This window comes from Talpa occidentalis, unplaced genomic scaffold, assembly GCF_014898055.3.
Source record: "Talpa occidentalis isolate TD23 unplaced genomic scaffold, MPIMG_talOcc4v2.1 talOcc4.6, whole genome shotgun sequence".
Taxonomy (NCBI): Eukaryota; Metazoa; Chordata; class Mammalia; order Eulipotyphla; family Talpidae; genus Talpa; species Talpa occidentalis.
Window position 1 is genome coordinate 40,339,794 of NW_023604972.1, and position 19,376 is coordinate 40,359,169.

General features: G+C 37.2%; 2 protein-coding genes across 9 annotated transcripts in view; one reads left to right on the plus strand and one right to left on the minus strand.

The window, feature by feature from the left end:
* The window catches only part of CSN2 (casein beta), a 308,148-nt gene that overhangs the window by 62,753 nt on the left and 226,019 nt on the right, over window positions 1–19,376 (minus strand). The gene's annotated exons all lie outside the window — the stretch shown is intronic.
* On the plus strand, window positions 4,864–12,912 carry ODAM (odontogenic, ameloblast associated). The gene is made up of 10 exons (XM_037529300.1): window positions 4,864–4,914; window positions 5,018–5,059; window positions 5,542–5,589; window positions 6,224–6,457; window positions 7,076–7,123; window positions 9,872–9,988; window positions 10,811–10,858; window positions 11,998–12,069; window positions 12,489–12,647; window positions 12,883–12,912. The coding sequence occupies exons 1-10, from the start codon at window positions 4,864–4,866 to the stop codon at window positions 12,910–12,912; spliced, it is 849 nt and encodes a 282-aa protein (XP_037385197.1).

The following is a 19,376-nucleotide window of genomic DNA, read 5'->3' on the forward strand; positions in this document are numbered from 1 at the left end:
GGCAGGAGAGGTCTGCACACCATGTGGGACCCTCGCCAGCGGCTGGGGATCAAACTGGCACTGCAGAGGCTGTGGGCAGCTTCGCAGCCCAGCACTCAACTGCTGCACCACCAGGGGAGGCCCGAAATATTTGAGTGTTTTATGGACCAGAAACTATTCCAGACACTGGAGATAAAGAAGAACCAAACAAATACTCTGCTCTAATGAATTTATATTCTAATGATGGAAGGTTAAAAATGAAAATAGGTAATTATGAATAAGAGATTATATAACCAAGTATGCCAACAAATCTATCAATTATGAGACAGTGACACGTGCCTTGTAGAGAATCTAAGAGGTATGCTGTGTGAAAAATCTGGGAAAGTCTGGGAAAATCTTTTGGCAGGGTTATTTCTAAACAGAATGACCAGAAGACATCAGCCCCTTTGTGATCAGAGAGAGTATTCTAGGCATAAAGAACAAGTAAGTTACAAAGGGCTTAAGGCAGGAATAAATTTAGCATGCTCAGAACTCAGAAAGCTAGCATGGTTGGAGCTTAGCAAACAAGGATCAGAGTGAGAAGCAGTGAAAAGGGAGAGAAAAGCCAGGGTCAGGTCATTGAAGGTTTTGCAAACCAGGATAAGTGGAAGAAAGGGGGGTGGGGATAATAGGAGATAAAGAAAGAAAAAAGAGTAAATAGATGGGAGAAGACAATGAGAAGGGGGGAGGGGAAAAGGCAGCAAGACAGACATTTTGGGGGCAATAAAATACCATTGTATCAGAAAGCATAAAATGTAGTAAAAGAGATAAACTTTGATGTAACAAAATGGGTAAAAAAATAATAGAATTCCAAGGGAGAACTAAGACAGACTGGGGTGGGGTACTACTCACTTGACTGGAACATTTAAAAGAGTCCCATGACCACAGTGCAGTTCTGGCTAGATAACATAAAAAGAGAAAGCCAGGAACTGTCCAAAGAAACCAATCTTAAATCAAGTTACTAGAACTACAAGATTTTTATTAAAATGGAGTTTTTTGTTTCTGGGAGCCTAAAGTATAGAAACTAGTTTTGAGCTAAACTCTCATTATATTATAGCCCCAAAAGAAGAAACAGATACAGGGTCATGAAAGTGCAAGAGGTCCCACAAGAGGAAAAAACAAACAAAAGAAACCTTTTTGGTTTGGAGACAAAAAAAATGATTTTCAGAGAAGGTAGAGTGCACTATTAAACAGAAGAAAGTACTTTAGTCAAGTCTTATAGAGGTTAAAAATAAACACAATAAAAGAAGAGATTTCACTGAGAACTTGCTTAGTCTTGTAACAGGGTGGTCCCCAGGAAAGGGGGAGGTTCCAGGTTCCCTGCCCCATGTCTCAGTGTTTACTGCACAAGTTATAATGAAGTAATTGTTAGAGTCACAAAACATATTACTTTCATTGAGTTGAGATTCACTATCCAACTCTGACAATATGTAAAAACTTTTATTATTTATTAATTGTTTCTGTTAACTATCTTTGGAATTGTGCTCTATCTCTCTCCTCTCTGGCTAGGCAGTGTGGTGCTTTAGAAAGACTACTTGGTTAAGAATCAAAAGGCCTGCTTTCACAATTGTAGTACTTTTTTGGAAGTGGATAAAACAGTAATTTCTATCAAGGCAGAAGCCATGTCTGTTTTATTAAAACAAAATTTTCATCGTCTATCAAGGACATGAACTGTGGAAGCTATGTCAGAACTCTTTATTGTATGATTAAACAAGAAAGTGATATTTGTATCCTGTGTATCTTGATAAGGATTTAGAAGTTCCAGAAAATTTTAGCTCACATACAAGAAAATTATTTTCATTATAAGAAGTTCTAAAATTCAGACTCAGATACTTTTGATACACAGAATATTGATCTATTTCACAATGGATCTCTGTCAGTCTCTTAATTGATATTTCTGGTTAGTCAAAGAAAAAAAAACAGCAGTAACATTTTGAAAGGATTTTTGTTTCCTCTTCATCATTTATGTTACTGGAATAGAGCAAAGACATGAATAATTTCAATTGTATATAACAACAATGATAATGTTCTTGGCATTGATATATGTTTTTGTACTTTTATTTGAATGAAGGGAAGTCTGGTGTTCTGATTGTTGAGCAAAAACAAAATAATAATGTCATAGTGACAGTATCGGGTTTAAGATTTTCTCATCTTAAGGTTTCTCAACTTACTTACACAGACTGACATTGCATTGGTTCTGTATCACCTTTTCCTCCCTTGAATGAAGGAATTCATTTATTTAATAAAAGTCAATGGAATACCTACTGGGTCAGGACATGGGATAAAGAAATGAAAAAGATCAACACAGTTGAATGGGATAAACAGACACAGATAAGATAATACCACACTACAATGTCATGATAGGGTAGAGCCTCTCACCCATTCCCCTTCTACAGAGATAAATTTGCCTCCAGTGACCTAGCGCATTGGAAGTTATCAGGAAGGAAAATAGAGCCTGTTCTTTTCTTCTTCAACTTGTAGAACAGAAGATATTTGCATGCTATTCTGTAGAATAATTTAAGCAACAAAAATTTTTAACAAAAAGAAAACATCTTTCATCTTTCCATAAAAAGAAATCTCCATTCAACTCCCTTCACACTTGAGGAATGTACCTAGGCAAAACTACTCATCAAGATGATTTTTACATTGACTACTTAACTCTGTAATACAGTTCCTAATTTTTTCAGTGCTTAATCCTGACAACTTTCTCACTGAGTAGTAGGGGTTAGCTGCCTAAGATCCTACACAATGCAATAGAAAATCTCAGAAGACTAAGAGCATATGGTGTACTAAAATTTTGACAGTACTCAGAATAGACCAAGGTATTAAATGAAAATATAATCAATGAGTAATAAAGGGACATCTACCACATTTATCCACTCACTCAACCTACTAGATTTTCCAAGCAGAAATTGGTTACATTAACCACCTACTCTAGTTAAATCTGCCATCAACATATATGGTGGCCTAACTAATTAATCTAAAAAGAATTTTCTATTTCTGGTTTATGTTTTGGTGGTGGAAGGTTACTTGGTTTTGGATTTGGTTTTTGATATGGGTCATTCTCAATGGTGCAAGTTGGTATCTTATTGTGGTTTTGATTTGCATTTCCCTGGTAATATGTGATGAGAAACATTTTTTTTCATGTACCTTTTGATCATTTCTATGTCTTCTTTGAGGAAGTGTCTACTTAGCTCTTCTGCACATTTTTTGATTGGGATATTAGCAGCAACAACCAAAAAAAGACAAACACAAACCTCACTTTATGAAGTAAACTTAAATAACAATGTAGTAATAGTTGCTTAATTTTTGAATGCTAAAATCGTATGTAGCAAAAGTGAATTTATAATAACACAAAATATTCACTCACCACTATTTTTTTAAATGTAGACTGTCATGCATCATATTGATCACATTATTTGTACAAGAAACATGAACACATGGAGACATACATGGCATAGACATATAGAAACTTAGCAAATCTGTTTTTGGATGTTTTTCCATAAGTAGAATGGGATATACTGATGTTTTTAAGGTCAAATTTAAATGAAATTAAGCTAGTGCATCTTTAATCAGGCTAGCATTAAAGAATAGAGAATATTTAATGCCCATTACTAGATTTCGAATTTTTGTCTTTTAAACCTGTGCCTGATATCTAATACTTCTGTATTCTACTCTGGAAATGAAAATAAGCACCCATAATCCTTAAACCAAATTATGATTCTAAAATTACTCCATTTGGGTATTTCTTTTACGACAATGAAAGAAAGACCATAATAAAAATATTCTAGAACATTTAGTCATAACCAAAACAGAAACAAGAAATGATCACAGGCAAACATTCCTCAGGGATAATTTAATAACATTACTAAAAGTGTGGGAATCCATATGTCACTTAGATGATTAGGAAGGGGGTTATTAGCTAAGCCATTGTCTGAAACCCACTGAATCACTGATCCCTTTGTAAAATGATTGGTCCTTCTTTTCTAAAGTTGGGTTTTAAAAATCAAGAGAAAGTCCAGGCAGCAGAGCTGCAAGATAAAAAGAACACAGATTTTGCATAAGTCTATATTTCTCTTCATAAGCAAAGGAGTCAGGTAAGATATTAAATCTTTGTTTTCATAATTCTAAGAACCAAAATCAGCCAACTCTGCAAGGCAGACTACCTAGTCACCCTACATGTTTGTAATAGGTCAGTGATTTGATCTAAGGCAGGAATTTTCATATTTGGAGAACAAGAGATAACGTACTTCCACAGGTTTTCATGATAAAAAATTACAGTCTAATTTTATAATCTTTTCCCTAAACTAGAAAAATATTTTCTTGGTTGCATAGTTTTAATATATTTTGATGTTATCAGACTTTAAATGAAAAGGACCTGATAGTGAACCATTATTGTCAGATCTATATTGTAGTATTTTTACTGCTACATTAAGCAGACATTAAAATTGCTTTGTAATAAAGATTCAGTTTGCTGGCCCACGTCATGGGCTGCCTATGATCCGAAGAAACATGTGTTTCAGAGTAGAACACCATAAGGGATGAAGTCATTTTGTTCATTAACTGATTAGATACATCATATGACTCAAAAAACAAATTACTTGGCCATTGCTAAAAAACAAGTGAACAATTGTGGTGTTCATAAGCAGATACTCTAAGAGAGAAAATGAGTTCTGTTATAAATAAAGTATCTTTTTAAAATTTTAAATACTAAAATGTAAGTAAACAGTATTCACCTACATATGTAAGAGATTGAATAATACTGAGAAATTATTGGTATTATGATTTTATATAGCAAATGATTTTAAAGATAACTTCTCAATGTTCTAGATATTTCATCTGAAAATGAAAATTATAATTCTCTTGGGGCTTCTGGGTGCCACAATGTCAGCTCCGGTAAGTGATTTCACGGTATAACTCACCTCATTGCCTAAAACTTATAACAAATCCTTCTTTAACCATGACTGTTTTTTGGGGGTCTTTTTTTGATTTGTTTCAGCTTGCTCCACAGCACCTTATGTCTGCCAGCAACAGCAATGAGGTTAGTTTAAATACTTAATCTACCTTCATTACGGAAGAGATGAAAACCTTCCCCTCATTTATCCTGCATTCCTATCTATTTTGTCATATATTCAAATGCATTTCCAGTGTTCATATCTGTTTTACACACCAGGCCTCTGCTCAAATATTATTTTGTCTTCTTTGTTTGATTATAAATTTCTTCAAAGGCAGAAACAGTATCTTCTATACATTTTGTTCTAACAGCCCCTAACTCTAAAGTGTATAAAATCACTAAACTACTGGAGAGGGCTAAAAGTATACAAACTTTTACATAGCAGAGGAGAGGTAGTTAAATCTCAACCTCTAATCACTGTAATTTAGTATAAACTTAGTGAGACATCTTACCTCTGACAGGAATAATGATTAGTGAGATTGACGTATGTTATATACACTGTAAACATTATTCCTAATAGTTTTAGCAGCTATGGTAATCTTGTTTTCATATCATCTTTCTTTTTCTAGTTACTTCTAAATCTTCGTAATGGTCAACTTCTGCCACTACAGTTTCAGGTACCTCTACCTCAATGGTTATTTTAGGAATATTTTTCTACAGCTTATTTCTTATCCTACTTAATGAGCAAAAATGTTTTCTGATTCCATTTCTGAAATATCAATTTATAAAGTTATTAATTAGCCTAATATTATATATTGACCATTTGTATAGAGAATAAAGCAAAATCTAATTAACAAGTTTATGGTGAATTTGGTATATGCCCGGCATGAATTCTCATAACTATGAGGTAGTTTAATTAATTATTTTATACAAAGTTATTCTTAGCTGACTAGAAGAGGAAGGAGAAGAAGGAGGAAGAGGTAGGGGGAATAGGGACTGGGAGAGGAGGAAGAGATGAAAAAGGAGAAGGCAATGCAGTATTGAAACCAACCTGACAACTGCAAAAACAACCCTTTTATCTACCTCATTCTACCCCATATTTCTCATGACCATATTTCTCATGATCATTGAGAATTTATCATCATTCATGCACTTTGCATGGTTTATTATATGACAAGACGCTGTCCTTTCTTAAATGCAGCAGCAGAAAGATAGAATTGTTCACATTTTGTTGCTTTCTTACTTAGGACTGATTTTAAGTTCTTTTTAACAATGAAAGAGAAATGCTTCCTTTATTTTTTGCTTTCCCAGGTTCCATTTAATTCATGGATTTCTCCTATATCTGGGATTCCCCAACAGCAGCTGCAGACTCAAATACCTGGTCTCTCCCAATTCTCTTTATCAACTATAGACCAATTTGCTAGACTGTTCCCAAATCATGTACCATTCCCAGGACAAATCAGTTTTGCCCATGGAACCCAAGTGAACCAGTTGGAACCCTCACAGCCTCAAACACCATCACAAACTCAACAGGGCCCTAACCATGTAAGTTGTGCCTCTATCATGTGTGAGGAGAGACAGATGCATGTTGAATAAAAAAATGAGTACAAGTCAGCTTTGAAATAGTACAGGAGTTCTATCATCTCTGAAAGTACTTCCTTATCTTTTCTGATCTCCAGCAAGGAAAAATACAATTCCAGTCAACAATTCCAGGATTACAGTTATAAATCAGAATGTTAAAGCATATCTTGGAAAAGATAATTAGGGGAAAGTCATTTTCCAATAAGGCAATTTGCTAAGTGAAATAAGTCAAAAGAAAAAGATAAATACTGATGGTGTCACTTTTATGGAGAAGATAGAGAAACAAAACAAAAGAGCCAGATAAAGCCAACCCAATAACAAACCCTAGAAATCTGACTGTAGAACTGAAGCTAGTAGAGGGGACAGAGGGGAAAGCAAAGCAGGGAATACAATGGACTATAGTGGAGGACTATGGGTGTCTTGATGGTGGATGTGGTGTGGTAACAACATTTGAAGGGAGATATCCTATACCTCTAAGTCAGCTAATACAAACCATAAATTTATGTAGCTAGGTCTAAAAGAAATAGCTCAGGAATTTTAATTAAAAAGTCAAGTATAATTTTCTGTTTCCTTTCTTGGCAGGTTATGCCCTATGTATTCCCCTTCAAAATGCCTCAAGAGCAAAGACAGGTAACCGAATAAAATCATCATCACTCATCTATCTTATAGAGAGATGGCTACATACACTCTCCACTGAATGCTTTTCTATCTGTTTATAGCTCTGATTCCCATAGCAGTGCTAGAAAAAACCATGCAATGAAATCACCAGCTGGATACCCCCATTACTGGATTGGTATCAGTTTTTTATTGCTAGGTGCATTTAGCAGCTCTTGAAGAAAAAATAGCTAATGAGAGTTCTGCATTTCCAGGGCATTACTGTGTTGGGAGCAAAGAAATTCACTGAGCCCTAGATCATGTCCTCTCTACATCTAACATGCTGGCATTTGGGCCCAACTCAAGAGAAATACTATGTGCTGACTTTGTTCAACCTCCCATTTTGTTTCAGAGCGGGAGGCATTAAACTTATAAAATGGGGTATGAGACACAAATAAAAACTTGACCACATTATTTGGCAGTTATGAAATTCTGCTCAAAACATTCCCAGGTTCTTATTTATTTTCAATTTAACTCTATATTATAGTCAAATGACAATATGGTGATTTCCATTAAATAAGGTAATTATTAAAAAATGAACACATTATAGTAATATAGAAAACCCTGACTTTAGACTAATTAATTTTATAATACTTTGGACTTAAAGAAACAGGGACATAGATAACTTTGAAGTAAGAAATCAACAGAGTATTGACCATCTCATAAAAAGTTACACCACTTGTTCTACTGTAATCATACTGATATAATTGTGTCCATCCCGCCATTCCTATTACAAAGCAAAACTTAACTTCTAGACATTATCTCAGTCATAGTCATAAGTATTTAGAGAGTTAGAAACATCACAAGTGGAATTACTTCACTTTAAGGGTCAGGAGACTAAATCTAAATGAGAATAAATTTCTGGTCCTAATAAAAATAAATAGCTGAGTTGAAACTAATTCTTTACCCTTCCTTTAATCCTAAACCAGTGTCTCTCCATGCTGGCTTTGCAGTAGAAACTCTGATGGTAATTTTTTTAATTATAAATATCTGAACCCTTTCCATACCTAATGAATTAAGAACTTATGCATTAATCCCAAATATGATTATCTGCTAAAATGCTCAATAGATTATTTTGATACTTATCCAGGATTGAGAACTACTGTACAAAATATAGTTCTTCTCAAACTGTAACTGTTGTTTTTAACTTTTTATGAAAAACGTAGTGTCCTATTTAACTATGCAAGTAAACAAAAACAGCTTACAAAACTACGTTTTGTATGTATTATGTATTATGTATCCCCCTTTTCCACAAACACACATATATGTAGACACATATGAACACATAAATGAGAGCCAATACCTGATGATGTTGTCGTTTTTTGGAGTCTGTTGGTTTGGAGTGCGGGGTCCTTGGGTTCACTCTGGGAAAGCTTTCACCAGAGGTCCCCTTTCAGAGGCATGTGGCGGGCTTCCCAGCAAGTTTCTCCACGTGACAGAGATGGTAATTATTATTTAAAAGGCAGGTTTATTAGGGAAGGGATAAAACAGTTAAAGACACTTGCATAGACACAAGTGGGCATCAAGAGCTGCCCCAGAAGGGACAGGTTTGCTGAAAGGCCTGCCTGGTTGCAGGCAGGCAGCCTTGATAGGTCAAGGGCAGGCAGGAGGCTGCTGCCCTGCAGAGGGAGAGAGCTGGTGAAAAGAGGCACCTGCATAGTCACAGGTGGGCAGTAGGAATGCTACCCCGAGCCAGTGCAGAGACTGCAGGATATAGTCTTCTTCTGTTTGGGAGGGGTGACTCCTTGTGAGCTGTCAGTTGGTTGCTAATTTTGGATAACTATATAGAATATGAAATGGATCTGAGATTCTACAATGGGCTCAATCTCCCTATCTTTACATTTTGGGTCTGTTGGTCTCAATCTCCATATCTTTACCCTTGGGCCTGTGCTCTAGCCAGCAGTCTGATACCTTCTTGGATACTATGCTTTGTAATCTAGGCGTCCCTCCTAAGGATACTAGTCTGCGCCTAAGGATACTAGTTTCTGCAACTGTGTAGTCTGAGGCTAAGGATCTTAGTTTCCATAACTGTGAAGGATCTTGGTTTCCATAGCTGTGTCCATGGCTATGTTAATCTCTTCTACCCCCACCTCCTTGTGAAAGCCAGCTTTCTGGTATTGTGGCGCACATCCTTTTCAGTTTTTTTTTTCTATTCTTGTTCTCCATCAATAATGTAGGTGGTAAAGGTACAGGTGTTACTAATCATTCCTTGTCTATTTCTGCATTTTCCAAATACTTTTCAATGAATGTGGGTTACTGCAATAAAATGGCAAGTATTAAAGTCAATATATTATTGATATTTCACTTATTATAGTACAACTTCTAAATACCATGTCCTACCCCAAATGACAATGCCCCAAAAATATAAGGAAAATGTTACATAGGCTAGGATATTCTTAGATATTCACAAAGTAATTTGTATATCAAGTTCATACATAAAGCAGCAAATTTCTTTATAAAATTTAGTATGTTCTTTTAATGAAGACTTTTATTTCATTGAATCCATTACTTCCTAAATCTGTTTGACCAAGCAACTTTGAAACAAGGTCCAGTGTCATATGCAATAAACATTGTTCCTAAAGTTTGAAACAGACTGCTTTATGCATTCATTTATTCATGAAATTGCTGGTTGTAAACCAGCTTTAAAGTAATATTGACTTTAGAATATTTTCAGAAACTATGCTGATCAAAGAGAACTTCATGTATTTTTCTGTTTACAAATAGATGCTTCAGTACTATCCAGTTTACATGCTCGTACCCTGGGAAGATCATCAACAAACAGTCACAGAGTCACCTTCACAAACACCTCCACAAGCAGGGCAGCAGCAATTTGAAGAGCAGGTACTACTAATGTTTGATTTTTACTATGACTAGCTCCATCTTAAAACAGAGAGGCTACAGCTAATTTTCAGAAAAAGAATACCAGCATACATAAAGTGCAGAAAAATTACTAGCCAGAAAGGTATAATACTGATGCATCATTACTTTGGAAATGATTCCAGGCTGCACTTTAAAAGAATAAAACCCAAGGCCAAAATGTAAATGACCTTGGAAAAGGAAGTTTTCTAACCAGCAATCCTCCTGCCATATATATATTATATATATAATATATATATTTTACATATGATTTTTATTTAAAAATGAAAAATATAAGTATAAAAGCTATTTAAATAAATATAAGTATAAATACAAGTATAAATAAGGTAAATGAAAGATACCTATGATAACTAGATCTTGATATATAATTTGGTAACATTAAATTTCATGAACCTGCAATAAACTTTTAGAATTCTAAGTTTATTGACTCATACATTATTAAAATTCTTTCAGTTAGAATGGAAAATAACATAAGTTTAATCATTTGAAAACTTGCCAAACCAGGTTAGAAAAACCTGAAAATTATACATTAAATAACTGGTAGTAGTGGTTCTAAATCATGTTAATTTAATAAGAGAGAATTTTACCTAGAAATCATATGATATCAAAAAGATCTGGTGTCTCAACAATAATTTTTGCCACCCAGAACATATGAATTTTCAAAAAGGCATTCAGCACAATATAAAATGTACATCATTTTAAGTAATCATTTAAGTAATCAATTAAGTAATCAAATCAATCAAAAATAATCAGAACAAATTTAATGCATTTTTCACAAACTGACAGATGCCATTCTATACTCAATTTGGATATATTCCTCAACAAGCAGAACCGGTAAGTAAATGCTTACTTTTCTGCCTTTCTTTAATTTTTGAAACAACTTGCTATATAATTTATTAAATCTCAATGACTTGCAGCTAAAGACCACCAGAAACACTGTGAGGAGCAGTAGGGTGTCTTAATGGGAAGGCATTGGAATGACTTCTCTTTTCAGTAGAGTCTGGGCTTGCATTAGGTGATTCTGGAAGAAGTTGAAGGAGTAGTGATTAAGAATTGAGGGTTCTCAAGTAATGTGGGTGGTAATTCAGTGACTGGGTAATTTAAGGATTCTTACCTAAGAGGAAAGAATAACAGCAAGGCAAAGGCTGTAAGTGGAAAAGCAGCAAAATTCCTCACTTTAGCTAGGAACAAGGAGGCCTTCATCTTTGTGGCTTGACAGTGATCTTGCTTTAGATAACATTACAAAGTGGTCTTATGTGCTTTTTTTGTTAATGTCTCTCTTTCATCTTTTTTTTTTTTTTTTTTTTTTACATCATTGTTTTCTGTCTCACTTCACTGGGCTCAGAGGCCCTACCCTCTTCTCCCTCCAGTTACCCTGCAGGGCAACCCCCCCCCCCCATAACTCCTGCCCTTGGAATCCTTCCAAACCTCTGAGAGCTGCTCACCCCAGCCTAGACCCTGTCTTTCACACTCACACATGCATGGTCACACATGTCCCAGGCATACACAATAGGGCACAGTGCATCCTCACACACACACATACATTCTCCAACACTCAAACACATGCTCACACACACAAAACTAACTCACGCATGCACACACGACACACACATGTTCACACACACACAGTGTGGCAGTCCTCGGTGCACCACAATGAGTCCAGTTTTCGACTTTGTCTTGGTGTCACTTGTCTGATGTTGGTGTTCTGCAGGATTGTTAATGCCCTACAGGAAAACACCAGGGCCTAGCAGAGAATCACAGGAAAATTCCTGACAATACTGGAGCAGAGCTGCTGTGTGTCAGGCCAGTTTGCTGACATCAGGAACAGCTTTTCTTTTTTCAAATCTAAATTCTTACTCCAGTTTTTAAGGAACTGATTTAAAAGGTTGGGAAATATATAACCACCTTAGGTGCAAAACAATCTATTTTATAGATATGTAATTTAGGCTTTTTAAACTGTTTCGATTTTTCAGGTTATGCCAAGAGGACAGCAGCAAGTAGCCTTTGAGCCTTTCATAGGCACAGCACCTGAAACTGCTGTTATGGTAAGATGCTATACTATATTTTGCTAGCTACTGGAAGTCAGCCACTGATAGCATACAGATTCTGGTATTCTATGGGTCATTTTAATAAAAACTTTATCATGATTCCATCAATAATTATTACTTCTTCCTTCTCTAATCTTTTATCAGTCATGATTCAATTCACTTGATTCATCAAATATTTATTGAGAATATATGCCAGACACTCTCCTAGGTATACTCACTTTAAATCAGGCACTAAGAAACATCCATATTTGTAGACATATATTAAGTCTTTCTAAAAGATAGATTATAATCTAGAAAATTAATAGACTTTTTAAATAAACACTTTGCCTTGCATCTCAATCCTGTTATTTATATTCTTCCCAATTTTGATTTTGTGCTTGAACCTGTAACCACTTTTCCTTTCTCATTCTGTATAGCCAGCAGGAGGAGTGATACCACATTTACAGAAAAAAACGACATACTTTAAGCATACTAGTATAGGAATTTTCATTCCTTCAACTTCACAAAAACCTACCACAACAAATTTTGCTTCTGCTCTAGACCCAACTCTTACCCCAGAGCTCATGGAAGAGAAGGTAGAGTAATCAAAAACTCATTTTACAATATGTAAGATAGTGTTGTCTAATAGAAATATAGAGTGTCAATTTACAGAACTTAATCATAGAAACAAGATAATTAATGATATAATAGAATATATAATCTTAACCTTGAATAGAGAGGCCAAAAATTGCTTACCGATGATCAAAACCAACCAGAGTATAATTTAATTTTCATTTATTCAGTTTCTTATTAATGCCCTTTTCTCATTAGGCCAAGACTGATAGCCTAAAGGAACCATAAGACCTTGTTCTAGTCATTCAGAGTTTTTGGTAGGTATTTACAAAGAGGTATGCATGAAGCACTATGAAAAATCTTAAAAGATGGGGGAAAAAACCTATCAGGGAAACTAATTAAGATATCTAACCAGAACAAAAAAATAAGTCAGTGCTTATATAATCCTAAAAGCTAATGATAATTAAGAATTTTACAATTTTTTAAATATCAAAACAAATTTTAGAGAACCAAGCCAATCTATGTATTAAACTTGATATAAAATGTGAAAACAAAAAACAGTAGATATGTTATACATCCATATAAAAGTCATGCTACAGACATGATATACAGAAACAGTTTGTCACTTCACTTCACAAACAACAAGTTGTAAAATGCCAATATATCTATATTAGTTTGGAATAAAAAAAGTCTCAAAGTGATTTTTAAAAATACACAATCACATGGAAGTTTAAAATTCCATGACCTTTTGCTCCAAATGTAACCTTATTCTAATGGACTTGGTTGGCTGTGTGGCCAGTGCGTGTCTGATAGGCAGGCAGGCTACGATGGTATCACAAAGTAAAAATATTCACTGACAAGCAAACAATTTGGTCTGAAAGGAAGACTAATAAGCAATGGTTTTTGAAATCTCCTTCCTGCTGCCTATGAGTCTCTCCTGATTCCTCCTTTTATAAAAATGATAGTTGGCATTCTTCAAATGAAAATAAGTCTAAAAATTAGCCAGAAATGAATAGTATTATCACTTCTTTTAAAAATCCTATAACATTTTGTACAATGTAACTCATTTCAAATTATTTGATTGGAAATATTAAAGGAATTTCAATATAATGTGCCCCTGACTGTATAGCGTAAATGCTAGCAGAAGTGAAGTTTTCTGTTTCTTTATGAAACAATTTAGAAAATATCTAGGAAAATAGACACAAAACAGTCTAATGGGTGTTAAAATGTTTTTCTATCTTATTTTTCAGAGAAAAAGATGTGACAGTACCTTGGATATCATCTTGGGCTATTTGTTTCCTCAATGCTAGTATCAGTTATTTGAAATATATATATATATATATATATATATATATATATATATATATATAAATGCCTTGGCTCTTCTCCTGAATATCTTTTTATTTACAACTATGATAAACTCTTTTAAATAAATCATAGCAAAATAATACAATTACTTAATAGGTTCTGTCTTTACAAAATTATATTTCTTTTCAAATATCCTTGTGGAATCAAGCATAAGTATTCTTAGCCATTGCTTTGTCATTTTGTGTGTAACTGCCATCTTAGAATTTTAGGTTTTGCTGTCCCAGGAAAGACTGCATTCCAAAGAAGGTTTTGACCCCCACCCCACTCTGGTCTTATCTCGGACGGCCAGCCACAGCGGAGCTGAGTAATGGGTCTAACTAGCCATAAAATAGAGCCGAGCAATTCGGGCCACTAATGGGGTCAAACTAGCCATAAAGTAGAGCTGCATCTCGATGTGACCAATCAGCTCAAAAACTGAAACTGTGTACCCACCGTTGTTAAGAAATGCACCTGTATAACAAATGAATGATTGCCAACATGATTTAATTTTTAGGAATCTACTTGTAACCCTTTATAAGATCCCTGGTCCCTTTGTTTAGGGTTCTCAAACCTGCCACTCCATTGGTAGGTGCCGTGAGCCCAGACTCAAGTCTGTAATAAACTCCCTTTTGTGTTTGCATCTGCTGTCTTTGGGTTCTTGGAGGCTATGCTCGCTGAGTCTGCTGACCTTGGGTACAACAATCCTATCATATGTAATCTGTAAAGTGAGAGATAAAAGTGAAAATAAAGCTAGTATTGTAACAGGGTGGTCCCCAGGAAAGGGGGAGGTTCCCTGCCCCACCCAAGGGAGGGTGGAGCTGAGCAGGAAGAGGAGAAGCTGAAGAAGAGACTGAGGTAGGAAGCAGGATGGAGCCAGGAGACCTGGAGGAGGCACAGGGAGCCTAGAGACACGTGAAGAAACTGCGCTTGTCTTTTGGTCGTAGACTGGGTGACACAGATGTGGGTGAGACCCATGGGGAGGTGACAATGGCAGCTTTTATCTTGATGTTGATTTTGCTCTTTTCCTTCCGGGCTTGTCCGGTTGTTTGTGACCCTTTTCTGTGGGTCCCCACTGGAAGATGCTTTAGACTTGTGGCAGGCCTTGGGGCCTTGCTCTGGGCCAATCCCATTTGGATGGACTTTTACCCACGAGGGGATGGGTAACTTTGGGTGCTTGATTTAGAAACTAGATTCTTTGCCTTACCTGTATTGTTTCCTAGTTTTATTAAAGTTCCTTTTCATGAAAGTCTCCTATGTTTTGTGTTGATGCAGCGGATGGCAGAACCCATTTAGAATAGGCAGGTTTGCGGGGTTTTGGGCTGCCCCTCTCCCTGTCCTATAACAGATTTGCTCAGCTCCACCCTCCCTTGGGTGGGGCAGGGAACCTCCCCCTTTCCTGGGGACCACCCTGTTACAGTATCACTGAACCAACTGGATAATTGCATTAATAACAGAGGACCCTAGAAAAGTATGTCTTCCATCCATTAGAATAAAAATATACCATCATTGGATTTATGTGTGATAATTGGATTTATTTGTGATAATTGGAACTGATAAACTAATGCACTTAATTTTGACATCATCTATTGTTTCCCCCAACTTCACACCCCAACTAGAATCAAAGTTATGTGGTGGCAATTATTATGAGACAAATGGCTCTTCTCATCCAAAAGGATAGAATCTCAAAGAATATGCACAGTTTAGAGAGAGATAGCATCTTGTATAGAAAAGGGTTTAGATTTTGTATTTCATCATATTGTTGTGGTTTTTGGAGTCAGTGGGTTTGGAGTGCGGGCTCCTTGGGTTCACTCTGGGAAAGGTTTCACCAGAGCTCCCTTTCAGCGACATGCAGCGAGCTTCTCAGGGAGTTACTCCATGACAGAGATGTTAGTTATATTTAAAGGGCAGGTTTATTAGAGAAAGGGATAAAACAGTTAAAGATACTTGCATAGACACAAGCGGAAAAGCAGCCCCAAAAGGGACAGGTTTGCTGAAAGAGACCTGCATGGTTGCAGGCGGGCGGCCTTGACCTGTCACAGGCAGGCAGGAAGGCAGCTGCCCTGCAGAGGGAAAGAGTTGGTAAAAAAGAGGCACCTGCATAGTCACAGGTGGGCAGTGGGATTGCTGCCTGAGCCAGTGCAGAGACTGCAATATCTCTCTGATTTTGAACCTTTAGCAAGTCGCTTGTCTTTCAGTTTTCTCACAAACAGAGATATCAATACTTATATTTTAGATTTTCTGAAATAACTAATATATGAAACAGCACATTAAGAGACCTGGTTCATACAAAGTACTACAAAATGTTAATTTTACCAATTCATTTGTGACTATGGAATTATTTTTTACTTATTTTCTCAGTTTTAGCCCTTCAGATGAAACACTTTAAATATCTGTATATAGATATGTGTTGTGCATGTGCATGTATAAAAATGAAAAAGAGTAAGAACATAAATAAATGAATGATTGAATGAATATATATGGATGGTATTTGAGACAGGGCCACAAGCTAGGAAATGTTCTCTTTGTTTTTCCAATATAAAGCCTTACCCTGGGGTGCTTGCTCTTGCTGTTAAGATCCATATGCTTAACCTCTGGTTAAAGAAAGAACTCAGTTTTCTTGGTTTTATCTCTGAGGCAGTTATTTTAAATACTATAGCCTCAGGCTACAAACAATTTCCTTATCTATGAGGAGACACAGGTGGTCTGACCCGGTTTTCTGCAATATGCCCTCCCCCCCACCTCCCCCCCACGCCAATTTGGGTTCCAGCTGCTGTTGATTAGTAGATTCAGTGTCAAGTCAGTAATTATCATTCTGTGCCATTTTAATGATAAATAAATCTGCAGCTAAAGGTTAAGAGACTTGTCCAAGTAAGTGGAGAGACATCACTCAGACCCTGGACACATGGCTCTGCACGTCATGCAAATAACCGCCTCACCAGGAATAAGCACTGGGAAAAATACCAACTCAGGAGGAAGCACAGGACTTGTCTAGAGAGCTCTATGAAACCCAAAGAGGATACAAGTGTTGTAAACAATGTTTTACACCAAAATATTTAGGTTCTATTCAAATTGTTGTAGAGCAACCCCGATACAAAACGGGGTGCCTGACTGTGGGTCCTCACCCGCGCGCTTAAAAGGACTTATCAATGCTCTACTGCAGGCACACGTGAAAGGTTAATAAAAGGTTTATTTACAAAGGGAAGGGGAAATGAGGAAATGTACAGCTCTGGGAGAAAAGTGGGAGACAAAGTTTTAAATGAGTCCTACCCGATCTGCCGATTAGGAATCCCAAAATGGCGCTCTGAGAGCTGGCCGCCAGCCAGGAGCGATGAAGCCAGGAGGCGAGCGATCGCGAGCCAGAGAGCCCAAGGCCCACGTGTTTGGTTTTTTATATCCAACCTGGCTGCCCAACTCCACCCTCAGGTCCCAGCCACCCTCCCTTGGTGGTGATGGGATTTGTCTTTCCCAGAGTCTTGATGGCTTTAGTCTGGAGTGGGGGTGGAGTCCACAAAGCCTGTATGGGGTTAACTCAGGACATCACTTCCCCCTAACAAAATGTTTTAGGAAAAAAAAATGCAATAATGCATAGAAAGAGGTCATTAACTTTTTTTGCATTTAAACCAATATTTGTTCTGATTAACCCTTGCAAGCTGAACAGAGATCTGAGACATCCAGAGGGAAAGAAGAGAATGAGAAGAGACAGGGGTGCTACTGGAATTGTAGGTTTTCAGGCCTAGTCTCCCATCCAGGAACAGATACCAGGCTGCAGTGGCAGCACTGAGTCCCAGCTGCTAGACCACCATGGGTTGGTGTCTCAGGAAGTTCCATAACAGGAACTTCGCTGATGCTCAGGCAAGCAAGCAAACAAAAAGGCAGATTTATTTAGAGAAAAAAAAGGTTTATTGAGGAGAAAAGGAACAAAAATAAAGTGGGAATCCCAGGCCTGTGGAACCAGGCCAGGGAGGGACAAGGGAGCGGGAAGGAGAGTCCTGCCTCAGGGAATATACACCTTCTTTCCCTAATTATTCTAAAGCTCCACCAGTCTTGGCTACTTAGTTAGATTGGTTAGTTCTGGGTGGCCTCACTCACTGCCTAAATATCACTGTGCCCAGAACTAAGTCTCTACGTTCCAGCCCTTATCTTTTTTCTTCATTGCCCTCTATTTGGAATGTCTTGTTGACCCTAAGCTCATAAAGTAAGTCCCTAATGTCATAAGTCCTGGGGTGTTTGATTAGTCCCCTTTGGAATTTGTTGCCCTTATCTCTGGAGCCTTCCTTAACTCTCCTGAATTCCCTGCACTGTCCCTGAGGCTGCCTAATTATCCCTAACTTGCCCTAGGATTCATTTCCCCCATCTACAGATGGTGCCCCTAACTGCTGTTAGGACAAAGGATGTCCATCTGATCAATGACTGCTTCCTGCTGAAAGTGGGCTACATGGGGAGGCAGTTAGGGCTCTACCGCAGGGCAACGATCTAAGGGACCTTGGAAGAAGGACGGTGGGGGCTTCATAGTGGGTTACATCTGTAGGGTCCTATGGAGCTTGATGGTCTCCAGGAGAGAGATGATCTCCATGAGGGCACTGAGGATGCAGGGCCCAAGCAAGAGAAAAATTTAAAAAAAAAAAGTTTTAGTTTAAGAGCAAGGGAATGAAAAACGGGAACAACCAGGACAGGAATGAGTTTTTCTTTTAAGGATTTAAAAGTAAGGAGGGCACAAACTCCTGACTAACAGTAAGTTTTATTAAGGAGGGCACAAACTCCTGAGTAAGCCCAGGACTTTATGCTGTAACATAACCACTGAGACTAGGGAATTTAAGGAGCATTGTGGGGCTTTGGCTTAAGGGATATTGTGGTCCCATCAGGAAGACAGGAGATTTTTATAACTGCACCCTAACAGGGGTGGCAAAGATACCTCAGCCTGGCACTGTAGTACCCCAAACACCTGGAGGTGCTGTAGCCAAAATGACAGAATCAGTAAGAATTAGGGCTTTAGTGTCATTTTTACCTTTTGTAGCAGCAGCTAGGAGAGCCAATAGTGGCTGTGGAGGCTGCTAGTTTGGAATTTAGTTGTAACTTTCTGTCCTAATAGAGGAAGTTAGGAAAACAATACTAAAAATTAATGTGTAAACATGTAGCCTTGTAGCGAGCAAGGTAGCAGGGCTATAAAGTGTCCTTGCTCAGGCTGGCCATCTGTACTAGTGAGGGGGACAATCAACCAGTAGGTCAGTCCAAAGAATTAAAGTAAGGCAAAATAAGTGTCCCTTTATTTATCAAAAAGGTGATCTTTTTGTCTGCCACTTGTAGGGTTACCCAAGGCCTATCCATAGAAACAGTAAACAGGGAAGCCTGTCTCACCTCTGGGCTTCTTCAGAGAAGGTCTTTTCCTGTACTGAGTTCTTCATAGG